The 27963-nt window shown below is 37.4% G+C and overlaps 1 protein-coding gene across 1 annotated transcript; it reads left to right on the forward strand.

Annotated features, from left to right (window-relative positions):
• The first annotated feature begins 267 nt into the window (after positions 1 to 267).
• On the forward strand, positions 268 to 27958 carry LOC114658980 (putative ferric-chelate reductase 1). Its single transcript, XM_028811139.2, has 14 exons — positions 268 to 389; positions 2312 to 2409; positions 6602 to 6776; positions 8060 to 8269; positions 10468 to 10566; positions 10657 to 10798; positions 14613 to 14726; positions 15044 to 15159; positions 19656 to 19742; positions 22467 to 22558; positions 23365 to 23423; positions 25773 to 25916; positions 26002 to 26024; positions 26976 to 27958. Exons 1-14 carry the CDS (start codon positions 363 to 365, stop codon positions 27063 to 27065), a joined length of 1476 nt encoding a protein of 491 aa, XP_028666972.2. The 5' UTR covers positions 268 to 362; the 3' UTR covers positions 27066 to 27958.
• Positions 27959 to 27963: the final 5 nt, after the last annotated feature.

Genomic DNA, 27963 nt, shown 5'->3' on the forward strand with positions numbered 1-27963 from the left:
CTAACTGTGCTAAACCTGGTGGGCTCCACGTTACATCTGGGATGCTAGTTGTTAGCCAACGTTTCACAAAAGCACAACAAACTGCATTCTCTGTAGGTTCTGACATTGATGAACTGACTTCTCTTGAGGGTCGTCTCCTGTGTAGTTCTGCACACAGCCACATGCAGAAAAACAAGATTTGGATGAACCAGAAAGTGCTGTGCACCTGCTTTCTTATATGGGTAATCTAATGGGTTAACATTTTGTTTTTCTTTTTCAGTGACTCTTTCAGAAACTCATATACTGGGTTTCTTGTTAAGGCGCAGCAAGTTGGAGGTGGAAATGCAGTGGGCAGTTTTAACATACCAAGCAACAGTGTTTATATGGGACTGGGATGCAATGGGGTGCCAGTAAGTTGCTACTAATTTATCTTGGCAGAGACTGCTTTGTGAGAGGGAGAGGGTGTTGGGAGTGGAGGATGGAATTCAATACATTTTGGCCATGGCACAGACATTAACTTGACATTTTAAAAATATCCATGTGGGCCCCAAGTAAAATGGTTGTAAACATTTTATACTTAAAGGTCCCATACTCATACTGTAAATACAGCAATCAAATCCCCTAAAGTGGCTTTGAGAACCAAGGTTTCCAGAACATAAATGCATAAGTAGTTGAATAAAGCAAATATTTAACATGCAGAATTGTTTGTTCTTGCTTTACTTTTGCTAAGGATTTATCTTTAGATTTGCCCGTGTCCCATTTGCACTCCCTATTTTGTCAGTGATTTCAAACTGTGACTCTTGATTATGTTGGATTATTCATCTTTTGGAAAATTCCTAAAATTCGTGTTGCAGCAATCTTTGTGCGGTGCAATCTTTTTTTTTTTTGATGCTTTTCCAGTGCCTACTATTATGGCAGGCAAAAACATTGTGTGGTAATACTCATAATTTTGAACTGCTTTTCAAATACATTGCAGTTTAAAAGTGGCTTGTTGACTTCAACCCTAAGCACAGCACCTGCCCTTGGATTGAGTGAGATTAGTGAGCTTTTAAACATTATTCAAAAGGGAAGGGGAACTTCATTTCAGTCCTCATTTTGAGTCAAAAATAAATAAATAAAACTGGCCACTAATGGACAGGACACAAGAAGAAAGCAACTTGGAGATTATCTGGAAACACATCTTCAGAGCTGAATTTACCTACTGACTAGTGTCATTTTATGAGTAGTTTACAGTGTAGACAGTATATAGATTAACTGTAATATTTTTAATTATTTTAATCAAAATTCTGCTTTTCAAGAACTATAATTTCTCTATACATCAAATCCACTTACTATCACATTTATAATATAGAGGCATTTGAGGCCTGGGCAGTGCAAGGTTATCAGTAGGAGTCTAGGAAAGGGAACAACCTGTGACAGGCACAGAGGGAGGCAGTTCAGCTATAAAGAAAATAACTCAGCTAACCCATCCTTTAAATAGCTCAGGGGCTCCTTCAGTTTGTAGGCCTCATGCCACTGTAAATTTAGAACTAAAGGGACCAGCTACCAATGTGGGCTGTGCTTTCTCCTCTGTTCTCCATTGTACCATGTTGAAAACCTAGCCTAGTGCTATTTGTGCGGAGTAAGTGCATTCTCCCCATTTTTATGTGGGTGGTCTGGTTTAGCTTATACATTCGAAAGCCATGTGAACTTGACTGACATCTCTAAATGTGTAAATGTGAGTGCATGGTTGTAACCACACAATTAACCGCTCTCTTCATGCTTTGCTCCTGATTCTTCCAGGTCAGGTTCTGGCACCTGGAATCAGGGACTAAAATAAGTAAATTGTATTCTTTTGTTTGATATTGTATCTAACATCAAATAATAAGCTTGTTTATTTCACAAGTTAAGTATTTTTATTTATAATATATGTAAAATAATAAAAATACAAACTGTTATAATAAGGTAACAATGTCAAAACAGCCTAATCCAATTTATATGCTGCTGCCTATCCAGGTAATAAAGGGTGCAAGGCAGGAATCAGCCATGGACAGGATGCCAGACAATCATAGGGTTCAAGTTAGAATTGCTAATTAATCCAACACACAGATAAACAAACAAAACAAGCATAGTAAAGGAAAACCCTCATGGACATGGGAAGAACTCCCCATAAAACAATAAGGCAACAAATCCCAGTGATTATTGATTATTGGCTATTTTCTCTACTTGCTTTGAGAGACTTGATTTTCTCTTTTTATTTGACATTTCCAAATGAACTAGCAAACTAATATAAATAAAGATATTTACACTGGTATTTTTAATAGGTACTGATTTCATCCTTTTTTTTTTGCAGAACTCTGCTGTTACTCATACATCTTCTTCATCAAAGAGTTCACTTTCATTTACCTGGGTTTCATCTTCATCTAACTCTTTGGGAGATATTGAATTCAGGTTGGGTTATTTTTTCCTGTTCATTTTCTTATGGTAAAGGGTGAAAGTGTTTTATGGTAAATAAAATGAATGTATATGTAGTAGGTTTTCTTTCTTGAGTGTACAGTACAGCATTAGAATCGCCCATTCAGTATGCCCTTTTTTGTTAGTAAGAGTGTTATGATTTGAGGACTAAAAGTGTCTCCAAATCTACTAGTGTGAGAGCAAATGGTAATATGCTGTTTGCCACAGTGAAGAAGGGAGAAAATGGACTGTTCAAGATGGCTGGGGTCTTTAATGATTCAGTTGGCCTTTCTAAGGCAGGTGTGTGTTTTATACAATTTATATATGTACACAGTGTGTATTTCAGTGCTATTTTAATGCTGGATGGTGTTTCATTGAATTACAATGAGATGGAGTGTAAGAGGTAGTAGAGGGACTAAAGATTTATGTTATTGAATAATGGGAAAAAAGTGAGCCCCATTATAATTAAAACTAAAAATGTGTAATTCAGGCATCGAAATATTGATTGCTGATTTCTTCCACAGTACTCGCCAAGGGAGATAAGTTGCATCATCCTGATTAATGTTTAATAACCTCAGCAACAGATATGATTTCCTTCATTACAACACTCTGAGCGTTATTGACATGAGCAGTTCTTGTGTTATCCAAACCAGAAGTTCTTTTGTGTGTTTAGGGAGGAGGTTATTTCTTATTTTTATATTTTCTTGTGCTTCTGAAACTAAGCATTGTGGTGCATAATTAATTGTATGTGACAAATAAAATTTGATTTATGTGCTATGATCGACTGTGCCAGCAATATTCTGGACTGACTGTATTACCATCTGCAGTGCTTTGTGACCCTGAACTGAGCAGTTGTAATACAGTCAGTGAGGACAGGGTCCGCTGTGCACCTGTAGAAGTTGATCAGTATAGATGGAGACAGCCAAGTTTTCCTCAGACATCTAAGGAAGAAAATGCGTTGGTGAGCCTTTTTAACCATGGTTGAGATGTGTTGTGGTCCTCTTCAGGTTATTGTGATGTCTCCAATAAATGTAAGCTGATGTCCCTCCTCACGCACCCTTTGCAAGTTACATGGGAGAGTAATCTGCCCTGTGATTCCTGAAGTCCTCAAGTAAATCCTTGGTTTTACTGGCATCAAGGAATAAATTGTTATCCAGGCAGCACTATGTCAGAGGACAAATCTCTTTTATTTTATTTGTATCATTCAACAGTAGGCTCCGCACACAAACCTGTAGGGTGCCTGTGTTGGGGAAATGATGCTGTCATGTACTGTAAATATGTTGGTGTGTGCCAATTAAGAGGTTCAAAATCCAGTTGCAAAGTGGCACTATATCCCAAGTCAGGGAGTCTGGTGATCAACTGTCTTGGCTAAATAACAGTATGAAATATTAAGCCATAGCATATAAACCAGGGGTCTCCAACATGTCGCTCGCGTGCTACTGGTAGGTAGCTTGCAATCCCATTCCAAGTAGCTCGCCAAAGGGTTAATGAATCCTACATAACTCTGAAAACTTGACTAGTCAAATTAGGGATGGGTGATCTTTCCAAAAAATCATATCAAGATCCACAATCTGAATTGCAATATATCTTTTCAATATGGCATACACTTTAGAGAATATCCGGACTCAAACTCATCAAGACCTAAGGTAACACTTTATTTTTAAATATCAAACAAAGTTGAGTTCAATTGTTCTCTCGTTCACTAGCTAAGCGGAGTTAAGGAAAATGCCCGAAGCTGGCGACTGAGTGAGTGAGGAAGGCCTCTCCCCTCAGCCCTCTACGTCTTTCTCGGATTCGCGCAAATAAATTGGTTATCGCAAGCGAACTATGATACATAACAAAATGAGAGAAGTCGCAAAATCAACCGGAATGTCTCAAGCAAATTATAGAAAAAAAACCTGATCAAAATCCATTAAGTAGTTCTCTTGTGAAAAGCGGACAGACATACAGACCGGACAGATATTGGATTTATATATTATTATAGTAGTAAACCTTCAAAATAATGTGCAGTTAAAGTCTCAACAGCATTCTCAGCATTTCTGGAGCTTAGTAGAGCCATATAACTGTAAGAATCTTCACAAGCAGCTCTGAAAATGTCTGCTTTGTTTGGGTCTCCATACCTCTGTGAGTCTGGCCTTTTCTGACATGAATGTCATGAAATCAAAGTTCAGAACAAGACTGACAGATGACATTATAAATGACTCCATAAGAGTGAACCTAAGTGGCTACACTCCACCATACACCTCTCTTGTTGACTCCATGCAGTGCCAGTCATCTCACTAACTAAAAAACACATCACACATGCAACTGGACATGCGAATACTCTTGTGACATGTAACAAAATGACAAATGAATAAGTAATATCTGTGTATTTGTAGTTGCATTGTTTTGTTTTGACAGCATTCATGTTTTAATTCAATAGTGTGAGATACATTAGAAAATGCATACAGACATACAAAATGCACTTGCAGGTAAACTAAATATTTTATGTGATGTTTTAATGCAAAATGTCAGTTGTGGACATCAACATTTTGTAAATGTTCAGGCAAAATAAGCATATTCAGTTTGTTTGGGTTGAAATAAGCTATGAGAATAAATGTTAGAAAACATAAGTAGCTCTCAGCCATTTTGCATTTTGTTAAGTAGCTCTCAGGGGAAAAAAAGGTTGAGAGACCCCTGTCTTTAACTCTAGCATTTTTTACAATCCATGTGTAGCCAAGACAGAATGAGGTAAAAGTTACTTTTATGCTAGCTGACTTTATTTATCTAAAGAGACTTACAAAGTCCCCCCCCCCTATAAAATGTTATGTTTCAGAGACCAAAAGCAGTTTAATTTCCAGGGAAAGATCCAAAAAGAATCACAAACTTAGCACCCGGGAGCACAAAGTGAGCCAAAGAACACTATTACTAAGAGTGACTAACACAGCAAGTGTCTTAAATAAGACCCTCTGGGAATTGCCCATGAAATAAATGCAACACCTGAGCTGTAAATGACTAGAGCAGCTTGTAGAGGTGTAAAGACACAAATACAAAACCAAAATCAGACAAGGGAGTGGGTAAACTTATAAAAATGACAAAAAATGAAAGACAGCAAAACACAACTGCAGTCTTCTTCCTCTTTACCTTTACCAACTTCTTGAGGGTTCAATTATATATAGGTTTTGACATGATTTTTACAGCAGCAAAGTGCTAAGTGTGATGCCTGTATCAATCTTCATTGAAAGAGAGATCTGCCTCAGTACTTTAGTTTGAATATTTTTGTTAAATATAAAGTGCTTTTGAACATTGTTGCTAATAATATATTTGTTATTAAATTTTCTTTGGACTTTTGGTCATGTTTTCCATGGAGGTTCAGTGCCTACCTCAAAAATATGAGGAATCCATGTTTGAAGTCGGTTTGAGATTCACTGCTAATTTTAAGTTATGGAAAGCATTCTGTGGTGTATTGAAAGACATTTCGGTTTCATATTGACTGTGGCTAGTTTTTTGGGCCCATTATTAGGATTCTGTTTCCAGTTGCCAGAGACATGGTCTCTGAGGTCATGTTTTCTGATACAACTGGTTAAAAGTTTGAGAGTGACAACTTATCCTTATATGACATTGCTACAAAATTCTTTCTAGAAATGTTTTTTTTTCTTCTTTTCACTCTCAATTTTGACATTGATTTTTGTTTAACATTTTGGCCTGGACAACAATTGTTTTGATGACCTGTTTTTTTGATTCTTGCGTTTGTTCACATGTGTTTATTACTGTGGTCTTTCTCCTTCAGTTTTGCCCAATAATTCATCTGGTACATAATAAATAAAAAAACTCCCAAATTTTTGGGCTTCCCTGGCAAATTTCTTAGTGCCAAGGACTGCCACATGCAACCTCCCAACCCTGTTACACCACAGAAAGACCAAGCTATTTTGATAATATTTATTTATGTTGAAGGACTTTGATTTAACACCATGAAAAAAACAGGAACTAAGCAATACTCAAAGTCTAATATTAGATGGTCTAAAATGAATTCCTCTAATCCAGCTTTTTCTCAGTTGCCTAGTCTTCACTTTATGACTCCAAGTTCTGACAGTGAATGCAGTTGAAGCTCATTCTAAAAATAAGTTGGTCACCATGCTGGTGTGCCTTCTTCAAATAATGAACAATTCAAAGAAAAACGGAACTAACATTTAATTTTTTCTTTCTTTAGGGCAACTGTAGTTTCTTCAAAAAAAACTTTTTGGACAAATGTGAAAAGCGCTACAGTGAAAGCCAACGTTGTCAGTAATAATCCTTCTAGTAACACGGCTGCTCCAACTGTTACCACCACATCCACTACATCCACTACTACCACCACATCCACTACATCCACTACTACCCAGCAGGTGAGCAAGAAAGAGTGGTAATTGCTTCTTCCATGTTCATTTACTATATATTTGAATATTTTAAGTTATCCTCGTTGTCTTTTTTATATAAAGACTTTCACAAACAGAGCTATTTAATTTTAAAAGGTTTTTCTCCGGACACCTTTCATATAGAAGCAGCATGGTGTAGTTACTTTATAACTCCAGATTCCTGAGTTCAATTCCTAGCTCAGCCACTGTTTTTTTCTTTTTCTTTTTTGATGTCTGGAACTGATAAAGAATACTACTGACTTTGGACACCCTGGAAAGAGTGGCCAAAAAAGAGGATGCTGACTGCAATGTTAGAGGCTCTCGGGATAAATATCACTACCTAAAAAGATACTATTATTATTATTATTATTATTATTATTGCTACTACCTTCCCTGCCATGACATGTCATACATTCCTCATTGGTGTGCTAAAAGATGCAGGAGTGAAGAGGGGCTCTTGAAGAGAAATGTGGAATTGGGTCAAGTGGTCAAGCCACTTCACAGAATGGGCAGGGATATATACCTGCCTCTGAAGCTGCAGATGAAACAGCTGTTTTTTTTCATGCTTCTTTGTAACCATGACCAGAACATCTGGGCATACAAAATGGAGGGGCCTTCAGTCTATGTACAGCCCGCTTATAGAGTCTAGCTATACTGTTTTCTCAAGGACAAAAAAATGTTTAGAGTTAAAGAATTTGTAAATTAAAACTACATTAGCAAAAAGCACAAAATGTGCTCATCAATTTTGAGTACTGTTGGGTACTAAAACAAATCACTTTTAATTTTATGTTTAGGAATGTATTTAGGGATGGAGTGGCATGTTGTTGCAGTGGCCAGCACTGCTTCTTCATAGATCCAGCATCCTGGGTTAAACCCTGAGTCCGACCACTGTTTGTGTGCTATCTGCATTTTCCCACTCCACCCCGCGTATGTGTGGGTTTTTCTCAAGTTTCCTCCCACATCTCAATGACATGTGTGAGGAGGTTGGTTGATGACCACATACAGGCTTGGTGTCTCCATTAATATGACCCCTAATCTCCCTGTTTCATTGCTGCATCTCCATCCAGGTTCACATGTGATTAAATGTGGTGGATGGATGGTTTTTATATTATAGTTGTATGATGGGACTGCTGCCATTCACTGTAAAAACCTAAAGTAACATGCAGTGAAAAATACTAGATGGTTTTTCTTCAAATAAATCATTGTGAATATGAAATATAACCACATTATTATTATAAATTTAAAATTATTATGTATGTTGTGCCTTTTTTTAGGGTTCTTTTACCAAAAATTCCTTCAACATTTCTAGCAGTGGATGTGGTGTAACAAAAACCTGTTTCAGCAGCCCAGCCAGCTGTGACCCTAGTACCTCCTCCAGCTGTAACTTCATGTCATCTGCTGCAACCCAGGATGGCATCCAGTTTGAAATTTATGGTCAGACTAATGGCTATGTGGCCGTTGGCTTCTCAGATGACCAAAAAATGGTAAGAATATTCTTAAAGTGTCTGATTATGTGTTAATCCACATTTAATACAGGTTTTCAGTTTATAATGAGCCAAAGTAGCTAGGTAGGCATAATCTGATGTGCAAAGATTTATTTGCTGCTTTTCAAGGTTTCATTTTTCCCTACTTTTGGTAAGCTTCCACAAAAAAAATAAAGAGAAAATCTGACAGCATCTACTTTTTACTTAAGAGTAACAAGTTGCTCATCAGCCAAAGAAAGTCCAGGTGGAGATTAGTATCATGATAGCTGGAAGCTGGGAGAGATTTCAAGGTGAAAAGAATAATAAGAATGGCAAAGACTGAACCCCTGCAAAAATATGTACAGAAAGCAGTGACAACACTGGCGTGGAGCACTCACACACTCTTCAGCCTTTCTCCTTACAGGTAAAATGCTGACAATCAAGTGCCTATGTCTAATTGAAAGACAACTCCTTTGGGTTGATGCTCAGGATTTGCTGCTCACAATAAAACTGATGGGACGTCATATACATGTGCACATTGCATTTGGAGCAAATTCAGACCCCTAAATTTTCTGCACACTTTATTGGGAAAATGTACCCATCATATACAGGTACACTCAATAAAGTGAAAACTTGTTTTCAGGAAGGTTTTCAAATTTTATTAAAAATCAAAAACTGAAATCTCTCATTTATGTAATATTCAGACCCCTTGCTGTGGCCCTCCATATTGTGGTCTGGTGCATCCTGTTTGCTTTAATTATCTTTGAGATGTATCAAGAACTCAATTGAAGTCCACCTGTGGCAAAGTGAATTGAGTGGATATCATTTACACACAGGTGTGTGCTTTTCTATAAAATCCCACAATTCACATTGCATATCAGGACTAAAAGCAAGCCATGAAGTGCAAGAAGCTCTCAATAGACGTCTGCAATAAAACTGTGGTGAGGCATAGATCAGAGCAAGAGTATAAACCCACCTCTAAAGCTTTGAGTGTTCCCAAGAGCATAGTGGCCTCAATAATTGTGAAATGGAAATAATGTTAAGAATCACCATGATCGTCTTAGTTTTGGCTGTCCGGCCAAACTGAGTAACTAGGCAAGAAGGGTCTTTCCCAGGGAGGCAACCAAGAACCCATTGGTCAGCTTAACAGAGCTTCAAAAGTCCTCTGCTGAAATGGGAAAACCTGTCAAAATGATGACCATCTCAGCAGCACTCCTTCAATGATAGAATGGCCAGACAGAAAACACTCTTGAGTAGTAGGCAAAAGACCATTTAAAGAATTCCTACAACTAAGCCAATCACCACTCTCCCATCTTCTTCCACTCCACCATTGCAAGTGTTGTCCTCTACCTCCTGACTCCAACCCTTGTGGATGAGGCAGAGTGGCTCCATTTTGTGGGACATGAGAGTACTTCAGGTGCCATGGTATTGCATGCTAAAAGCACTTCTGCATGAAGCAGAAAGGTTCTCCTCCTTCAGTGCCTCCTGGAGGCACCAAGGAACCCAACCGTGTCACTCTTCCATACTACAATTCCCAGGTAACCCTGTAAGAGTCAATGTTGGGAGCAAGCAAGAGGAATCATTTAACCGCTCATGTTGGCAGAATAATTGTTAATCGTATCCAGTCCCTCCCAGTCATTCCATTACTCATTCATCCCAACTAGGATAGGAATTAAGGATATTCTGGGTTGCTCCTCCACTCCTTTGGTCCACGACATTCAGTTTTCAAGTGGTGTGGGTGTGCATACATAAAACATAAAATGTTCTTTTTCCAACATAAAGAATGAAAACATAAAAAGGGTCATTTGCTGCAATGTCTTGTTTTTTCTAAAGTAGTCAAAGCAATTTACAGAACTCATGTTGCAAAAAGAGCACCCAGTAAGAACGGCACTGCTTTTGTTAACTGTAAGCAGTTACATTGCATTAATGCTTAGCGTAGGTGTTATCATTTTGCCCCAACCATGTATCATAATGAAAGTGCTGCTATATACATGTTGTTTTACAGTTGGAACTGAGGCAGGTCAGGGTCACACAGAGAGTCTGCTTTGGTTATTATCCAGCAGCTGTGTGGTTTGCATTCTGACATCATCGCCACTAGGCTGCATGCTGCATAATGACAGGTTGCATATGTGGTGCCATACAAAAGCTTGTTGGTGGAACCAAAAAGTTTAATTGCATGTGAATAACATTGAATTTGACATCCCCCTATTTCTTCTCAGGGAAGTGATGATATATACTCATGTGCTCTTAACAATGGAGCTGTTAATGTTCAGCATGTTTATTCTATTGGACAATCACTATCGTCACCCCTAAGTTCGGTAAGTGTGTTTCTTGCCAGCCATGTCATATTTTATAATGCAAATAATTTCTGTGTGGCATGTCTTAAATGTAGTGTATTTAATTTTTAGGTGAATGTGTCTACTATCGCAGCATCCTACAGTGGAGGAGTCATGAAGTGTTCTTTTATTACAAAAAATGCCATATCAACACAGCAGAGATCATCAACTAACACCTATTTCATATTTTTGGCGAATGGGCCTACTTCAAATGGTACTTTTTTATATACTCAAATAAGTATGTAACTATTAGGTTGAAAAGAATTGTAGGTTCTTTTATAAATACATTGAGATTTTTACAGTATATTGGGGAAAGTGCACTCGGTGGACGGTCTCATTGTCTCTGGATTCCAGGTTCTACAGAAATATTTCAAATGATTCATTTTTTCCCAGAATTGCTCCTCTGCTCATTTACCTGCTGGGTTCAACATAGTGTTGACGTGAGATTTCAGAGTCCCTAAGGTAGTCCATAATCTGTTATTTTCTAATATGTTGCTTAGTCAGTTACTCCATGCACAGTATCTACAGTTCAGCTGTAAACCAGCTCCCTTGTTGGCCAATTTAGAATCGCCAACTAATCTCACATGTACATCTTTGGGGATGTTGGAGGAAAACCAATGCAGACATGGGGAGGACGTGTAGACTCCACACCAACAATAACAGGACATGGCATTTAATCACAGATGCTTAATCCATAGGTCAGCAGCACTGATTACTGTGCCATCATGCTTTATGCAGTCCCTTCACAATTTCAAACCTGCTTAATCAGATTAGGGTGGACTGGTGGTTCTGAGGCTAGGGATCTGCGCTGGCAATTCGAAGGTTGAATCCTGTAAATACCAGAAGATACTGTACTCCGTTGGGCCCTTGAGCAAGGACCTTAACCTGCAATTGTGGATAAAATCCTTTTTTACATTTCTGACTTCTCGTGTGCTTATTTCACGTCTTGCCTGTTTTTTTGACTTATTGCATGTTGTTTGACTGTGAATTTTGCCTCACATCTGTGCTTCTGTTGCTTCGGTTTATTTTTATTTTTGTTTTTTACCTTTTGCTCACATTTCCCTGTTCACTCAAGAAATTAGTTATCTGTTTTTCCTGCTGAGTCAGAACACAATCCATCACAGTATACACTCATGCAAGCACTTACGCTCTTTCATACATGTCCTATTTAGAGCCACCGGCCAGCCTAAGAGGCAAGACCAGAGAACTAAAAGAGAAACATCACGACACAAGGGAACCACATTAATCATGTCCCCTCTTAACCTCCGTTTATTTAAACTGAATCAGTCCATTCCTTTGGTCATTCCTCACATATTGTACTCTTACTTCCTGAAATAATGAGTCTAGTACCATTACTTTGCACTTTCTTTAGCACTTTTTCATCTATGGAGAACTAAACTGCAAGCCGTATTCCAGAGGAGGCCTTCCTAGTGCATTGATAGATAGATAGATAGATAGATAGATAGATAGATAGATAGATAGATAGATAGATAGATAGATAGATAGATAGATAGATAGATAGATAGATAGATAGATAGATAGATAGATAGATAGATAGATAGATAGATAGATAGATACTTTATTAATCCCAATGGGAAATTCACATTGTAGAGTGTAAGCAGAACCACATGTTACACATCACACTACATGACCCGGAATCCTCTGAGAAGTTTTAATAGCTTTAGGTTGCACAAATGATTGTCACTAATATTTGCTTCCTCTCTGAAAATTTTTACACTTGCTTTGATAATGCTGCATTTCCTGTTACCCCCTCACTTTCTGCACACTTTATTGTGTTGTAGATTTAATGAAAACATTTGCCTTTTTTTTTCAGAAAGGTATTCAAATTTATTAAAATCAAAAACTAAAACCTCTGTCATATAAGTGTTCAGTTTATCCCATTCTTCCTGGCAGATTCTCTCAACTTCTGTTATGTTGTATGGGGAGTGTCCTTTAAACTGCCATCTTCAGATACTGTATTTCTACACATCTTCTCTGGTGTTTAAGTCTGGGCTTTGACTGGCCACTGAAGGGCATTCAGAGACTTGTCCTGTAGCCACACCTGCATTGTCTTGGCTGTGTGGTTCAGGTCATTGTCATACTGTAAGATGGACCGTCACCCCCAATCTGGGGTCACATACTGTATATTCAGATTTTCTTCAAGGACCTCTCTGTATTTGGCTGCATTTATCCTTCCCTCAGTTCTGAACAGTCTTTCTCTCCATGCCACTGATAAGCACTACCATAAGGTGATGCTGTCACAACCATGCTTCTTCATCAAACATAATTTTTGAAGTTCTGCCCAAAGAGTTCAATTTTTGTCTCATCTGACCAAAGAATCTTTTCCTCCAAAAGCACAAAAAAATCAGAGCACAATTAGCAGCTGTCTTTTAAAAAGTCTGTATTTTCACTCGTTCACATTATAACACCGGGCTAGCATTTTCAGAAGTATGCAGCTCTAGAGAGCATTTTCAAGAATCTCCCTTTTCAGTTTAAAGTGCTGGGGTAGTGTGGATTAAAGTAGAAAGGAGTTTTGTAAATTATTAGAAAGTACCAAGCATGGATGTTACATGGTGATAATTTAGTGAGGTTTTTTTTTCTTCTTGGTTTTTAAGATTTCCTCATCATCATGACTTTCATTCAGCCTTTCCAGGCACTCTGATTATTTAACCTGTTATTTAATAATAAGCACATTAGCAGGTCAGCTTCAGCCTTTCAGCATTCAGTGTTCTTTGCCCGAGTGTCTGCACTGCTTATTGTTGTTAATTACTAAAATACAAGAAAGGACGCAAAGTACACAGAAAACAACAAAAAAGAGTTATGTATTTATAGCTATAGCAGAATTTCAAATATTTCTAAATGTCTTATACTGTAAATGTAAAAATCACCCTGCTGTGAGAGAAAAAGAGAACCAAAAAGACCTCATAATGAAATGAGATCAGTTAGAGATAAAATGCCTCACTGACTGTGAAACCTGCAGCCACATGAGGACCCCAGCACTGAGTTTGAGAACTGCTGGCCTAAGAGATGCTGATGCAGATACAGCTACTCAATGTTGTACTTGCTTTCTGTACTGTGATTGTATTACAACCAGTTTTTAAAATGTTAGGCCAATGAAGCTTATGATGATGATGAAATTGTTTTTTTTTTTTTTGTAAATAAAACCTAGTATGTTTAAAAGAGAAAACTCAGTTATGGGATGCACTTTGGACACACTGGAGGTAGAGAATTAAAACAAAACTGAGTGCCATTATGAACAAAGCTGCACATCCTCTCTCTGACATACTGACACTTAGGACATTCATCTAATGAATTATTCAGCAGAAGTGTGTCAAGAAACTCAACTGGGCTAAACAGCAATTTCAGAAAGTCAGAAAGTGTTTTTAATGTTGTTGTTTACGTTCATTCTGATAATTGTTCATAACAAAGTGTGTATTTATTTGTTTACTTCAAAGAGCTTTTGTAAAAAGCCAAATTTTCCAACTGGGACAAATAGTTCTATCTACCTATCTGAATGCAGTGTACACATTTTTGTAATTGTTCATGCTTATGAAAATTTGGCTAGTGCGTTCTGCTGATTTTAATATAAATTGTTAATTTTGCTTGATTTTTTTTTTTTTACAGTGAAATGAGAATCCTGCATTTTTTGTGTTTTTTTTTATGCATGCACATTTTAGCATAAGGAAAAAATAGCTGATTAACAGATCAAAATCTAGATACAGAAGTACCTTTCTTAATATTTATACTCCATAAGGTTGAAGCATGATGTGGAAGCTCTTCCTGACCAACTTCTGCTTGAGCAGATGAGCACATGCTTAGTTGTAACTAGATGGGGCGTTTAAGCAAATCCAGTAAGGCAGTGTTTTACTACAGGTGACCAGTAATTTGTGTTTCTTCTTAACCTGCACCTGATAACGCTCTGAGTGGTAAAATGTTGTATGTGTGGTTGTATTTGTTAAATAACCTTGCTATATGTGTACATATCTGTTGCTAACATTCTGTTCTGTTTCATTTAATTCACTTGGCAGGTAATATGCAATTTCACCCCTCAATTCCCATTATTAGCCCCAGCAAAATTGATCTCCTTGGTTTCCAGGTGGCAAGTGGAAGTGTGATTCAAGATCCTCTAATTAAAGCACATGGTAAATGTTTACTAAAGGAATTTTTTTTTATTCATTTTTTAAAGAAAACATTGCATATTAAACCCCATTTAACAAAGGTTTACTCACACAGGGCAATAACAGCTTTATAGTTATACCACAGGAGTACAGATTTACTAAGATCCTGACAGAGGTGATCTTTAAACTTGTGGAAATGATATTTCAAATCTCACCACCTGGCTACAACCGCCTTAGTTTTGCTGAGTGTGTTTTGGGGGTGACAATACCTCTCCTGTTCTTAAATGGACCAATTAAACTCTTACCTTAAGACACTGACTTGAAGTATTTCTTCCTGACAGGTGCTCTTATGCTGATCGCTTGGATGACAACAGGAAGCATTGGAATGATAATCGCCAGATACTTCAAACATGTTGGCAAAGGAAAAAAGATTGGTGGAAAAGACATCTGGTTTCAGGTATTCAGGAAAATTTTGTGTGTTGAGTGGGTTTTGCTGTTGATGTAGGATCAAGTATGAACAAATACCCCTCTCATCTAAAAGTCAGCAACTTTTTGTGATAAGGCTGTTAACATTCTCTAATTGATAACAGATTTCAGTTTTTAATTTTTGCTTGGATTTGTAGATATACATAAAATGATAGTTAATGCAAGGTTGCCTTGTGAGTACCATGAGTGATGTTGTGTGTATGTTTGAATTTGTTCATCCATTCCAAGCAACTGTTTTTTTGAGTTGGACATAGTTATTTCATTTCATCGCAAGGCACACTTACATCAGAGCCAGTTTAGAGTCACCACCAGCAACAACATTCATTTTTATAGCACGTTTTCATATACCGGATGTAGCTCAAAGTGCTTTACAAGATGTCAAAGAGAGAAAAAGAAAAATTAATATGAGATAAGAATAATGAATACTGTAAATAACATACAAAAATAAATCAATACACATTTACATAAAATAGATACATAAATAATAGAGAGGTAGACTCTTTATACATAGAATCATTTCTCTTAAGATGAGTCCAATGGTAAGGTCAGATGGCCACGGAGGACAGATAAACTGGAGAAAAAACTAATTCTGTAGGGGTCCCAAGGCTAAAAGACCCACCCAGTTCACTCTAGGCATTCCTATTTGATTTTAGTCTTCATTAAAGTATTTGACACAGTGAGTCTTATGGAAAGTTAGATCTCCACTTTCATTCAACCTTCTCAGATGGATCCACAGGACTTTGATCAGATAGTGTTTGTGGTACAAGATGCTGCCACAGAAAATATGTATAAGAAAGCAAAGTAGAGATTAATTGGAAATTCATTGAAGGATATAATAATTCTGTGCATGTACAGTTTAATAGGGGTTCAACTAAAATGTAGCTATGAAAAAGACAAAAGAGGGTTTTTTTTTGGAGATATTAAAAATGTTCCACAGTGTTATCTCTATTGATAAATTATTCCTGGTTTTGGTGCATAACATCAAAATATCACCTCACCACTTCCTTTATGCATAGCTCTTGGGATAATAACCAGATAATTACTAGAATATCTAAGGTTACAACTTGGAATTTAGGGGGACAGGTACTCCAAAATATAGGAAGAAGCAAGATTGTTTAAAGCAGGCATGTCAAACACGCGGCCCCCTGGCGCGACCCGCAACAGAAATCTGTGCGGCCCGCATGACAGATCCTAGTTAGCATTAAATTTGTACAAAATGATTACTGTCGTTTGTGATTGAATCATTCTGCCTCTTCGGCATTACTTATTGACTTTTCTTACTTCTGCCTTCTGACAAAAGCATGTTTTCCATTGGCATTATGGTACTGGAAACGTCATCTGCTAGTATAGCCACGAGCCTTGACCAAAGTTAATGAGCCGCGACGTTGCAACTGAAGTGCTAGGCTGCAGCAGGGGTGGCCTTAGGCATGTGCAAACTGTGCACCTGCACAGGGCCGTCAAATCCCAGGGTCCGCCACGCCAATATATATTGAATATAAAACAGAAAGAGAAAATAACGACACAGCTGACAGCAATATGTCCGAAAAACATTGCGTTTCTTGTTACTTTGTACGCTGTATTTACTAATGTCGCTAGAGTTGGAGCAGTAAGCTATATGTAGTATTATAACGTTCTGCAGTAATGAGAATATCATGGGCTGCCACTTGGTTTTCAAGTTACGGACACGCGTATATAGAAGCGTGTCATGAGCACGAGGCGGCAATGCAGTGTTCGCAACGGACGTGGCCATCCGCCGTGCATAAGACACCATATTGACATTGGTGGGCGAAGGGGCCACTGATTCTTTCTCTGCCCAGTGCTGCCACGAACTTAGAGCCGCCTGTGCTACACTACTGGCTGGGCTGTTGAGACTGGCCACTGGGCAGAACTGACCATCACAAGTAGTAATAGCTTGCATATTTTCACATTTTTTTTGCTCTAGTTTTATGTAATTTTATGCTAGTATTGTAACTAACAGTTAGTGCAGACTACACGCGAGAAGTTGGTGAGTTGTATATTAACAAATTTTTGTGATTTTGAGTTTGTAAAATTTGTGTAAGTCAGGGGGCTTTTTGCATATCGGCTTATTTTACAATATAAACTTTGAAGTAAACTTAGTAAAGTAAAATTAGATTTTTGGAGGATTTGTTTTCCAACTTGAATTACTGAGCAATGAATTCAGTGAGCATTTTCGTGATTTCAGTTCAGACGAACATGACATTGCGCTGTTCTCTTACAACGTTGAGAATGCGCCTGAGAATATCCAAATGGAATTGACTGAAGCGCAGTCAGATTCTATTCTGAAGGCAAAATACAACGAAGTTGGTGTGCCAGGCATGTATGCTTACCTGCCCCCCTCGTATGTGCAGATTCGTAAGTTGGCATCGAGAGTACTGTCCATGTTCGGAAGCACTTACCTTTGTGAGCAATTGTTTTTTAATGAAAGCTACCAGAACCCCACATCACTCAAGACTTACCGTCGAGCACCTTTCATCCCTCATAAAAGTTGCAGCTGCACAAGATTTCAAGCCTGATATTGATGAACTGGTTACTAACAAGAGATGCCAAGTGTCAGGACAAAAGAAATAAATCTCACACTGTAAGGCTCCTAGATAGATAGATAGATAGATAGATAGATAGATAGATAGATAGATAGATAGATAGATAGATAGATAGATAGATAGATAGATAGATAGATAGATAGATAGATAGATAGATAGATAGATAAGCAATTAATATAGTATAATGAATATAATATAATAATATAAGGACCTAGCTAAGAGGCTAAGACTCTAATTGTATGCTGTTGTACGGAGATTGTATGGAAATAAATTGCTTTTCTTTAAACTTTAAGTGTTACATTTTTTTTAAGTTTTCAGTATTGGAAAGAAAGCTACAGTAACTTTGTATAATAGTATAATAGTATTTGTTACAGTGCAACCCGCTGACGCACGTATGGCAGTCGAAGCGGCCCACCAATAGTAGTGACTTTGACATGCCTGGTTTAAAGCTTTAGAATAGACATTAAAATACTACCAATGGTATATAAAGACACGGGTAACCAAGTTAACGATGTTAAGGCTGGTGAGACGTGCTTAGATTATCTTTTTCTAGGTAAGATTTTTGTTGCTGCATTCTGAACTAATTGCAACCAAATGATGTTTTAATTTTTTTTGATTTTTTGATTACATTTATATAGCACTTTTTTTTACTACTCCAGACACTTTACATAGTGAGTAGGGAGCCATTTCAACCACAGCTAATGAGCAAAATCCACCTAGATGAAGCGATGGCAGTCATTTTGAGCCGATACGCTCACTACACATTATCTCACGGGTGTCAAACGCTAGGCCTGGAGGGCCGCAGTGGCTGCAGGTTTTCATTCTAACCATCTTCTTCATTAGTGACCAGTTTTTGCTGATAATTAACTTCTTTTGCTTTAGTTTTAATTAACTTGAATCAGGCCCCTTAGTTGTCTCTTTTTTTAATTAGCAGCCAAACGATAATGAGACACAAAACGAGCCACCACATGACCAGCTCACCTGTACCCATCACACAATATCTGAAAGTAAAGAAAAGTGAAGGTCTCGGTAAGGCTGATCTCTCAGGTCACCAAAACATTTTGACGAACAGAAAGTCAACATTTTTGGAAATGTCTGCTGTGGCAGAATGAGAGCAGCAACAGGCCACGGAATTAAATAATGGGCTTAATTAACAGCAAGAATCAGCTTCTCATTAAGAGATTGGTTGGAGTGAAATTGGTTGGAGTTTGAAATCCCAGGTTAGCTGCTCATCTGTTGGCTCATTTCATGTCTCATTTCTGTTTGGCTGTCATTTCATGAAGAAACGAATCAATTCAGAGGACTGAATCCTTAAAAACAGGGCTATTAAAATGAAGGGAAAATGAGTTAATTAGCAGTGGAAGCGGGTCACTGATTAGGAAAAGGGTCAGAATGAAAACCTGCAGCCACTGCGGCCTTCCAGGCCTGGAGTTTGACACCCCTGCATTAGCTGTTAGGTGGTGAAGAGGTGAAAGAAGGCAAATTAGAGACAGGGGATGATTAGGGAGCCAGAATGACTAGGTCATGGTAAGCAATATAGCCAGGATCTCGGGATACTTGCACTGTTATTTCATTTGGGTTTTGTAGGAGTAACCTAGTTATCTCTTACATCCCAAAAATGTGAGTACAAGGCTAGTAGGTGACTATAATATTGGTGAGGTTTTAAATTAGTGTACATTTATGTCCATCAACCTGTGATGGACTGACATCTCAGCCAAAACTTCACATGACGATGTAAGTGATAGATTTCATCACTCTGAAAATTATGGGTTGCCTGAGTGTACGGAAAGAAAGTTTAATGAATGAACTATCCATTTAAAAGGAAGCAAAACTGGAAGTGTATTTCTTATTGAAGCACTTTGGCATCAGTTAATTCTTTAGTCTAACTACAACTTATCTCTTTCAGGTTCACATCTTCTTAATGATAATGACTATATCTTCAACAATTATTGCATTTATACTTGCATTTGTGTCAGCTCAATCCTGGAGTGGAGTAAGTATGCTTTTTGTTTTCTAAAAAGGAATTCTTACACTTGATAAGAAGCAAAAATGGCATGTAATTATCGTGTTATCCTTCTAAGACATACACAATGAAATAGAATTTTACTGCTTCCAAAGCAATGAAATATTTGTGGTAGTTACAAAAACACAAAGTGGGCCAGCAGCTTTGCAGCTTGGACACTCAATGTCTTTCTTTTTCTCAAATCGACTGCCCAGGTATTCTTTTGGCATAGAGTGTTTTAGAGCAACCCCCGTGATGTTTGAAATGGTTAGCCAGAAGGTGGAGGTTTCTTACAGGAATTAAATTAAAAACAAAAATCTTTCCCAAAAACTGAAAATAAAATCAAAAACAGAAAGTCATCTTTTCTAAAGGTTGTGAATTGATTTTCAAGCCAGAGGAGTTTGACCATAAACATATTCAGACAAGAATTGCAAAGAGTCTTTAACCAAAATCTAATTACTTCACCAGAGTCAAAACAGCCAGACTCAAAACCAGAATGTCAAAAATCAAGACTATTTAACTACATTTGTTCACTGATCAAATCTGCATCTCGGATAAAGGAGCTCCTGCGCTGTACTGTAATTTAGTAATGAATCTTTGTCATCCATGTAAGGGAGGAGATCAGTAGAAACCTGGCCACATCACCTACAAACCCTTTATAAGTCTAATGGATTTTTCTAAAATGCCAATTTGACACACTTAAAATTGAAACAAAAAATGTAAATCTTTCTCTAACAAATAAATAAAATTCAGTTTCTTATAAAAAAAAAACAAAGCTTGAAAATAAACCTTTCAAAACACAAAACTCTCATAAACCAATATATATACAGTACAGTAGATAGATAGATAGATAGATAGATAGATAGATAGATAGATAGATAGATAGATACTAATCCCTCCTCCATCGCGGGGGTTGCATTCCAGAGCCACCCGCAAAATAAGAAAATCCGTGAAGTAGAAACCGATATGTTTATATGGTTATTTTTATATTGTCATGCTTGGGTCACAGATTTGTGCAGAAACACAGGAGGTTGTAGAGAGACAGGAACGTTATTCAAACACTGCAAACAAACATTTGTCTCTTTTTCAAAAGTTTAAACTGTGCTCCATGACAAGACAGAGATGACAGTTCTGTCTCACAATTAAAAGAATGCAAACATATCTTCCTCTTCAAAGGAAACAGAGAGGAAAGCAAACAAATCAATAGGGCTGTTTGTTTTTAAGTATGTGAAGCACCGCCGGCACAAAGCTGTTGAAGGCGGCAGCTCACACCCCCTCCGTCAGGAGCAGGGAGAGAGAGAGAGACAGAGAGAGAGACAGAGAGAAACAAAGTCAAAAATCAATACGTGCCCTTTGAGCTTTTAAGTATGCGAAGCACCATGCAGCATACTTAAAAGCTGCACACAGAAGGTAGCAAAGTGAAGATAATCTTTCAGCATTTTTAGACGAGCGTCCGTATCGTCTAGGTGTGCGAACAGCCCCCCTGCTCACACCCCCTACATCAGGATCACAGATAGTCAGCGCAAGAGAGAGAGAAAGAAAAGTAAGTTGGGTAGCTTCTCAGCCATCTGCCAATAGCGTCCCTTGTATGAAATCAACTGGGCAAACCAACTGAGGAAGCATGTACCAGAAATTAAAAGACCCATTGTCCGCAGAAATCCGCGAACCAGCAAAAAATCCGCGATATATATTTAAATATGCTTACATATAAAATCCGCGATAGAGTGAAGCCGCGAAAGGTGAAGCGCGATATAGCGAGGGATCACAGTGGAACCTTGGGTCATGACCGTAATTCATTCCAAAACTCTGGTCGTAACCCGATTTGGTCGTGATCTGAAGTAATTTCCCCTATAGGATTGTATGTAAATACAATTAATCCGTTCCAGACCTTATGAACTGTATGTAAATATATTTTTGTTAAGATTTTTAAGCACAAAAATAGTTAATTTCACAATAGAATGCACAGCGTAATAGTAAACTAAATGTAAAAACATTGAATAACACTGAGAAAACCTTGAACAGAGAAAAGTAACATTGCAACAATGCATGATATGAACCGATCGCTGTAAACAGAAGTGAAGTGGAGGCTAAAATCCAATAGATAGATAGATAGATAGATAGATACTAGAAAAAAGTCTTCATTAAATACAACGAGGTTAAAACAATGCTCGAATCAGTCTCTTTAAAAACAAGCCCGGTGCATTCTTTATCTGCCTTCTCGGCCTTACGTGGCCAGCCCTCTCTCTCTCTCGCTCGCTCGCTCGCTCTCTTGCGCTCACTGCACAGGTAATGCACAGGGAGAGACTGAACACGTGCGGAAATCATCGTCGCGTACAGACTGGAAGGGAAACTAGCTTGTTCGTCACCTGAGTGTGTGGTCGTGAACAGATGCAAAAGTCTGGCAGACTTTTTGGTCGTAACCCGATTTGTACATGGGCCGAGATGTTCGTGACCTGAGGTTCCACTGTATATCTAAAACAAGAAATATTTTCTTACTTGACAAAACAGGTTGCCTAATTTTTAATGTGTGAAACTATGGGTTGAATTTTTCTTGATTCCACTTTCTGGTCAGCCATGTATTAGCATACAATAAATATGGAAACCAAGAAGGCTGTTTTTTAGGACAGAGCCACAGTCTCATTTTTGTCTTTGTGACTCTCCATATTTGAAATATCTGGTTCTCACTTTACTGTTATACATCATTTTCACTTATAGGGTGCTCATCCAGTGCTCGGGTGTATTGTGATGGGTCTTGCTTTGATCCAGCCTTTTGGAGCGATCTTCCGCTGTGCTCCCACCGATGAGAGGTTAGTGGACCTTGTCTCAATCACACACTGCATGTGTATGTTATCCTTAAAGTACTAAGTCTCTTTAAGGAAGGGATGATCAGAGGGAAAACACAAAGTAAAAAATCTAACAAAATAGAAAATGCATACTCTTTAGGCTTGCCTTAATAGCTATTGAACCAATTCAACCATCTGCTGAGCTGCCACTGCACTGCCATATCCTAACACTCTCTTTTTCACATATTGTGTCTTCTTCTCTTTCTTATTCTCTCCAAACCTTGCCCTCTCTTCCTCCAGCCAGCTGAGTGTTCACCCATTCTCCTTCTGACTCTGCACTCATTTATCCTTTGACTATGAGGTGGCCTGGAATCACTTCTAGCAAAGCTCTAAAATCATTTTTTTCTGGGACACCAGATTAGAGGTCTCCTTCCTGACTGCTGGTGTCCTTGCTCACAGCCTTCTGATAATTCTAAAGGACTTGCCTCCAGCTCTCCTGGACAGACAACACAGGCCCATACATTTTCTTCCTCTAAGGACCAGGAGGTGTTTCCAATCAAGCCTCACCTTCTGTTAGTCAGAGTGATACTGCTGAGTGACGTGTCTCATAGTGTCCTCAGAGAGCAATAACAAACTTCTACTCACGCCATCTCTCTCTCAACTTTGCAGGTGTCCTCACCTAGTGCCTTTTGTAGGCCATGTAGTACAGATAAGACATTAGGAATGGAAATAGGAATGTTTTATTCATAAATAATAGCAATCCTGGTATTGTTAGTGTCTTAAATGTATAGTTAAAGTTATACCTAACTAAATTTTTATTTGTCCGATAGGAGGCCCATCTTTAATTATCTGCATGCAGTGAATGCTGTGATAATGAAAGTGCTTGCAGGTGGGTTATCAGTATGCCTGTTATTACTGTACAGTATTTTGTAGTATGTAAATAGAGCAACGACCATTGAAAACCATAGGAAGAAGAGAATAATTACCTATGAAAAATGGTGGCACAACTAAAGTGCACAGGACAAAAGCATTCAGAAAAAAACACTCACATTCAAGGTATCACCTTGCCTTTTCTGTCAAGTATTCACGATTCATCTTTGTATACTAAAATCTCTTTCTAGTGCCACAGCTAGCTGGTTGCTTTTTTCATATCAGATAGTTGCACTGGAAAAAGGTGTGGGATTTTAATTTTCTGGGCACTTAGGAAAATGACTAAATGGTTATCCTGCATGTTAAAATGTTATTAGCTTAACATCAAAGTACTTCCTCTCCAGAGCTAGAGGTGTCCAACTTGAGATATGTCCAGTAAAATTGCTGACTCTAATAGTTATTAGCATAGTAGGTATGAATGAGAGCTGCTTTAAGACTTTTTTTCAAGGGGCTGAACACAATGTAGTGATATAAAAAACAGAAATGTTTAAACGGTTTTATTTTCTTTCTGTTTAGGTATGGTGTTAGAGCTTGCATTATATGTTTAATTTCTCACTTTAAATGTTGTTTCCTAAGCTTCTTTTTCTATTTCAAAACATTCCAATATGCATCAATAAATCATTTTTTTAAGAAATTAGATTCAACCATAACCTAATTTATTTGGAATTCAAAACATCCACGTATCCAAAGGGCGACCCTACAAAGACCTAAGACAGAAGGTGGCATGGCTCTACCTAACTTTTAATTTTATTACTGGGCGGCGAATATGCAAGCTATAAAAACCTGGACATTGACACAAAGAGGTGAGCAGACACAGGCTTCGTCCGCAATAGAAATAAAATCCTGCAGTATTCTGCACGATAACCACCTTTTTCCACCCTCTAAAACGCATGCAGTTTTTAACGTCTGGAAAACATCCAGGATTAAATCACTTAGAGATCTGTACATAGACAAGGTTTTTGCATCCTACGAACAATTACACTCCAACTTTAACTTTCCAGCAACACATTTCTTTCACTACCTTCAAATTAGAAACTGTGTTAAACAAAACCAACCAAATTTCCCTCACCTCCCACCTAACTCTAAACCGGAAGAAATATTGATCAGAAAAGGAGTGGAAGGCAGCAATGCACAGAATTCACTGTAGCTCCATATGCGCAAAGCATACAATTATTCAACTTAAAATTATCTATCAAACACATCTCTCTCATTTAAAATTGTCCAAAGTATTTCCCGGGCAAAATCCAACCTGCAAATGTTGCAATCAAGTTCCAGCCTCACTGGGTCACATGTTTTGGGACTGCACCAAATTAAATGCCTATCAGACAGCCTGGGTGTCACAATCCTTCCTAATCCACTAACAGCTGTGTTTGGTGGGCTCACAGACGGCCTTAAAGTGGAGGACAAACAAATTGTGATCGCCTTTACTTCACTATTGCTACGTAGACTTATCTTGCTGAACTGGAAGAATCCTAACTCTCCTCTTTTAAGTCAGTGGATAACTGATGTTATATACTATTTGAAATTGGAAAAAATCTAAATTCTCACTTAGAGGATCTGTACAAAACTTTTTCAAAACCTGGCAGGATCCGATAAATAATATTTTAGAATAAGCATTTAAATTGAAGTGTACTCTCTCCCCTCTTTTTCTATTCTATCTATCTTTATTTATTTATTTGTATATTTTTACAATTATTACAGTGCTACTCTGCTGACCTAGCTCTCTTTCTCATGGGTGGAGGTCGATTTGTTTCAAACCAGTTTTGTTAAACTTGACTAGCATGTATGGAATGTTTTTTTTTATTTTAATATAATATAATAAAATAAATTATATATATATATATATATATATATATATATATATATATATATATATATATATATATATATATCCTTCAATGTTAAAATGACAATCACAGGTCTATATATCACAACTGAATTTTGTAAGTTGATTTTCTATGAAATCAAGAAAAATGGGTTTTCCATTACTTTAAATGTTTAAACATTGCTGAGCACATTTGTCACTGTTTACATGTTCCTTCATGCATTTGTCCTGTGTACTTTTGTCAATGTATTATGCAAAACATTGTATATGTACAGTATTTAAATTATATTGGGTCTTTATTGGTTGTATATACAAGGCTACTTAATTTATTATTACACTTTAAAGAATCTGTGAACATCAATAAAAATATAACGCAATTATGTATATGTTAATTTCACATTTTTCTAACAGCACTTGTTTTAAGACTTTCTATGCAGATTAAAGAATACACCTTCACATTTGTTTGTTTTTTTACCATTACAGTGGCCACCATTTTTCTTGGGCTGCAGTTGCTCAGTTCATCTAGCACTTCTGCTCAGTGGACAGTTAAAGTCATGGGCGGATTTTTTGGATGGGAATGTTTAATCATCATCATTTTAGACGTCAAAAAGTTCCTAAAGAGAAAAGGTAAAGATGAACATTTTAATTGAACAAGAAATGTTGTCCAGCTTCAATTTTAAAAATCAATTAAAATTTTTCCTTTTTCTTTCAGCCATTTATGAAAATGTTTCCAAGGTAATTATTTTTTTCTTATCACCATTTTGGTTTGGTATAATAGTGGTGCTGTCTTGCCTAGCCAGGGTCCTGGTTTCAATTCCTAATCAGACCATTATTTTGTTCTTTTTTTTTTCATGTTCTTGTTCACAAATGTTTGCTCCCACATCTCAGAAAAATGTGGATCTGAGTGGGAGGACCCCCAAATTGTTCCAATGCTGCCAGGGTTGGCTCTGGCTCTAAGTAATGATTCAATGCAGTAAGCAAACTCCATAAATAGATGGCTGGACCTTTTATTTGCAAGTTAACATTCTTCATTCTTATGGCAGTTAATATTAATGACATGCCAGCAGACAACTGTAGTGTCTTAGTAGTCTAGATCCAATTCCGGAGGCGTAAAATGCAAGGCAAGAATCAACCCCAGACATAGTGCCAGTCCAAGGGAGCGTACGCTTACTCCCACAACCACATTCATCTGTACAAGATTGTGTGAGAGTTGCCAGTTAACAATTGGGAAGTGTGAGGAAAACCAGAGTACCCAGAGAAAAGACTACACAGACATGAGGAGGACATATGAACTCCACATAGCCAACAAGCAGATCAGAACTGAAATTCAGGACCGTGGAGCAGTAAGACAGCAGCACCAACCTCTGGGCTACCATTTGCCATTGTATTTTATTATTAACAGAGTTTTAAATCAGAATTATTCAATGAAAACCAAAAACTCTTGACAGTTTTACACATTACAGTTGAAAAAATATAACTGATTTTTAACATTTTATTTATTACTGGAGAATATCACTGTATATTAATACATTCTTGTTTATCATGTCACTGGAGAGTGCTAATATGTTGCATGTTGGTCAGATTTCTAAGTAATTTCACTGTACTCTGTTCAAATGACAATACTACTACTACTATTGCTGTGCTCTAACAGTGCATTTGTCTAATTAGAATGAATTTCTCTTTTAGGACCGACTGGAGCCACTAATACTTATTATTTACATTATTGGAAATTTGTGCTTTATGATTGCTCTTTTGACTGGAATTGGCCAAACGTAAGATGAACTGCACAGTGGAGCCTGGAACCTGAATAAGAAACTGTTTTTCTTTTACTGCTTGTTCACTGAACAATATGACTATAGAAATGATTTATTTTTAAAGTGTGTGTTTAAAACGATATACAGTATGTAAACAGTATATATAACAATGTTTAATATTGTATATACATGCTGTAAATATTCATAATAGGCTCACTTACCTTAGCTCTGATACTGTCTACTGTGTATATGTACAGTATATGATAGCTAATCAGCATGATCTGCCCCTGACTTGCTCTGCTTCATGTGGATGGAGGATCTTTAATATTTTATGTGTAGCATTGTCAAACACTATCATTAATAGCCACAAAGTTGCATTGATCTCCTGTTTGTGGTTTATATAGGATGCCATAAAAACTAAAAGGTGTGGAAAGCTGCCCGGCGTTTGTTTCCTGCCTTACGCCCTATGTTGGCTGGGATTGGCTCCAGCAGACCCCCGCGACCCTGTTGTTAGGATAGAGCAGGTTGGATAATGGATGGATGGATGGATGGATGGAATATTTTACAGAATAAAGGATAAAATGAGTTGATAGGCCAAAAGAAATTATATGTGAAATCTCAATAGTAAATTTTTTTTTAAATGTTATGCAACTGATACTGAATTACATCTACTGGAACTGTAATAAAAATTGTATAAAATGAATGAATGAAAATATCAAAGAAACAACAGTACTATTAAGAAAGTGTAATGTTTTATATTCAGAAAATGTAATGCAAAAGTCATTTGGTGTAAATGATGGTGCAGATCATGTGTTGTTCCTGGAGAAGCTTGGTGGCTGCAGGTTATTGGTTTAGCCATTATATTGCCAAGTGTCTAATTATTTTGTAAATAAAGTAAATGAGATACGTTCTTTATTTAG

This window comes from Erpetoichthys calabaricus, chromosome 10 (assembly GCF_900747795.2).
Source record: "Erpetoichthys calabaricus chromosome 10, fErpCal1.3, whole genome shotgun sequence".
NCBI classification, from domain to species: domain Eukaryota; kingdom Metazoa; phylum Chordata; class Cladistia; order Polypteriformes; family Polypteridae; genus Erpetoichthys; species Erpetoichthys calabaricus.

Bases quoted from the DNA above. Each gene is read 5' to 3' on its own strand.
- LOC114658980 (XM_028811139.2), top strand. From the start codon at position 363: ATGGGACTGGGATGCAATGGGGTGCCA. The intron at 10,567-10,656 runs GTAAGTGTGTTT...TTTAATTTTTAG, and splicing joins TATCGTCACCCCTAAGTTCG to GTGAATGTGTCTACTATCGC. The intron at 19,743-22,466 runs GTAAGTATGCTT...TTTCACTTATAG, and splicing joins CAGCTCAATCCTGGAGTGGA to GGTGCTCATCCAGTGCTCGG.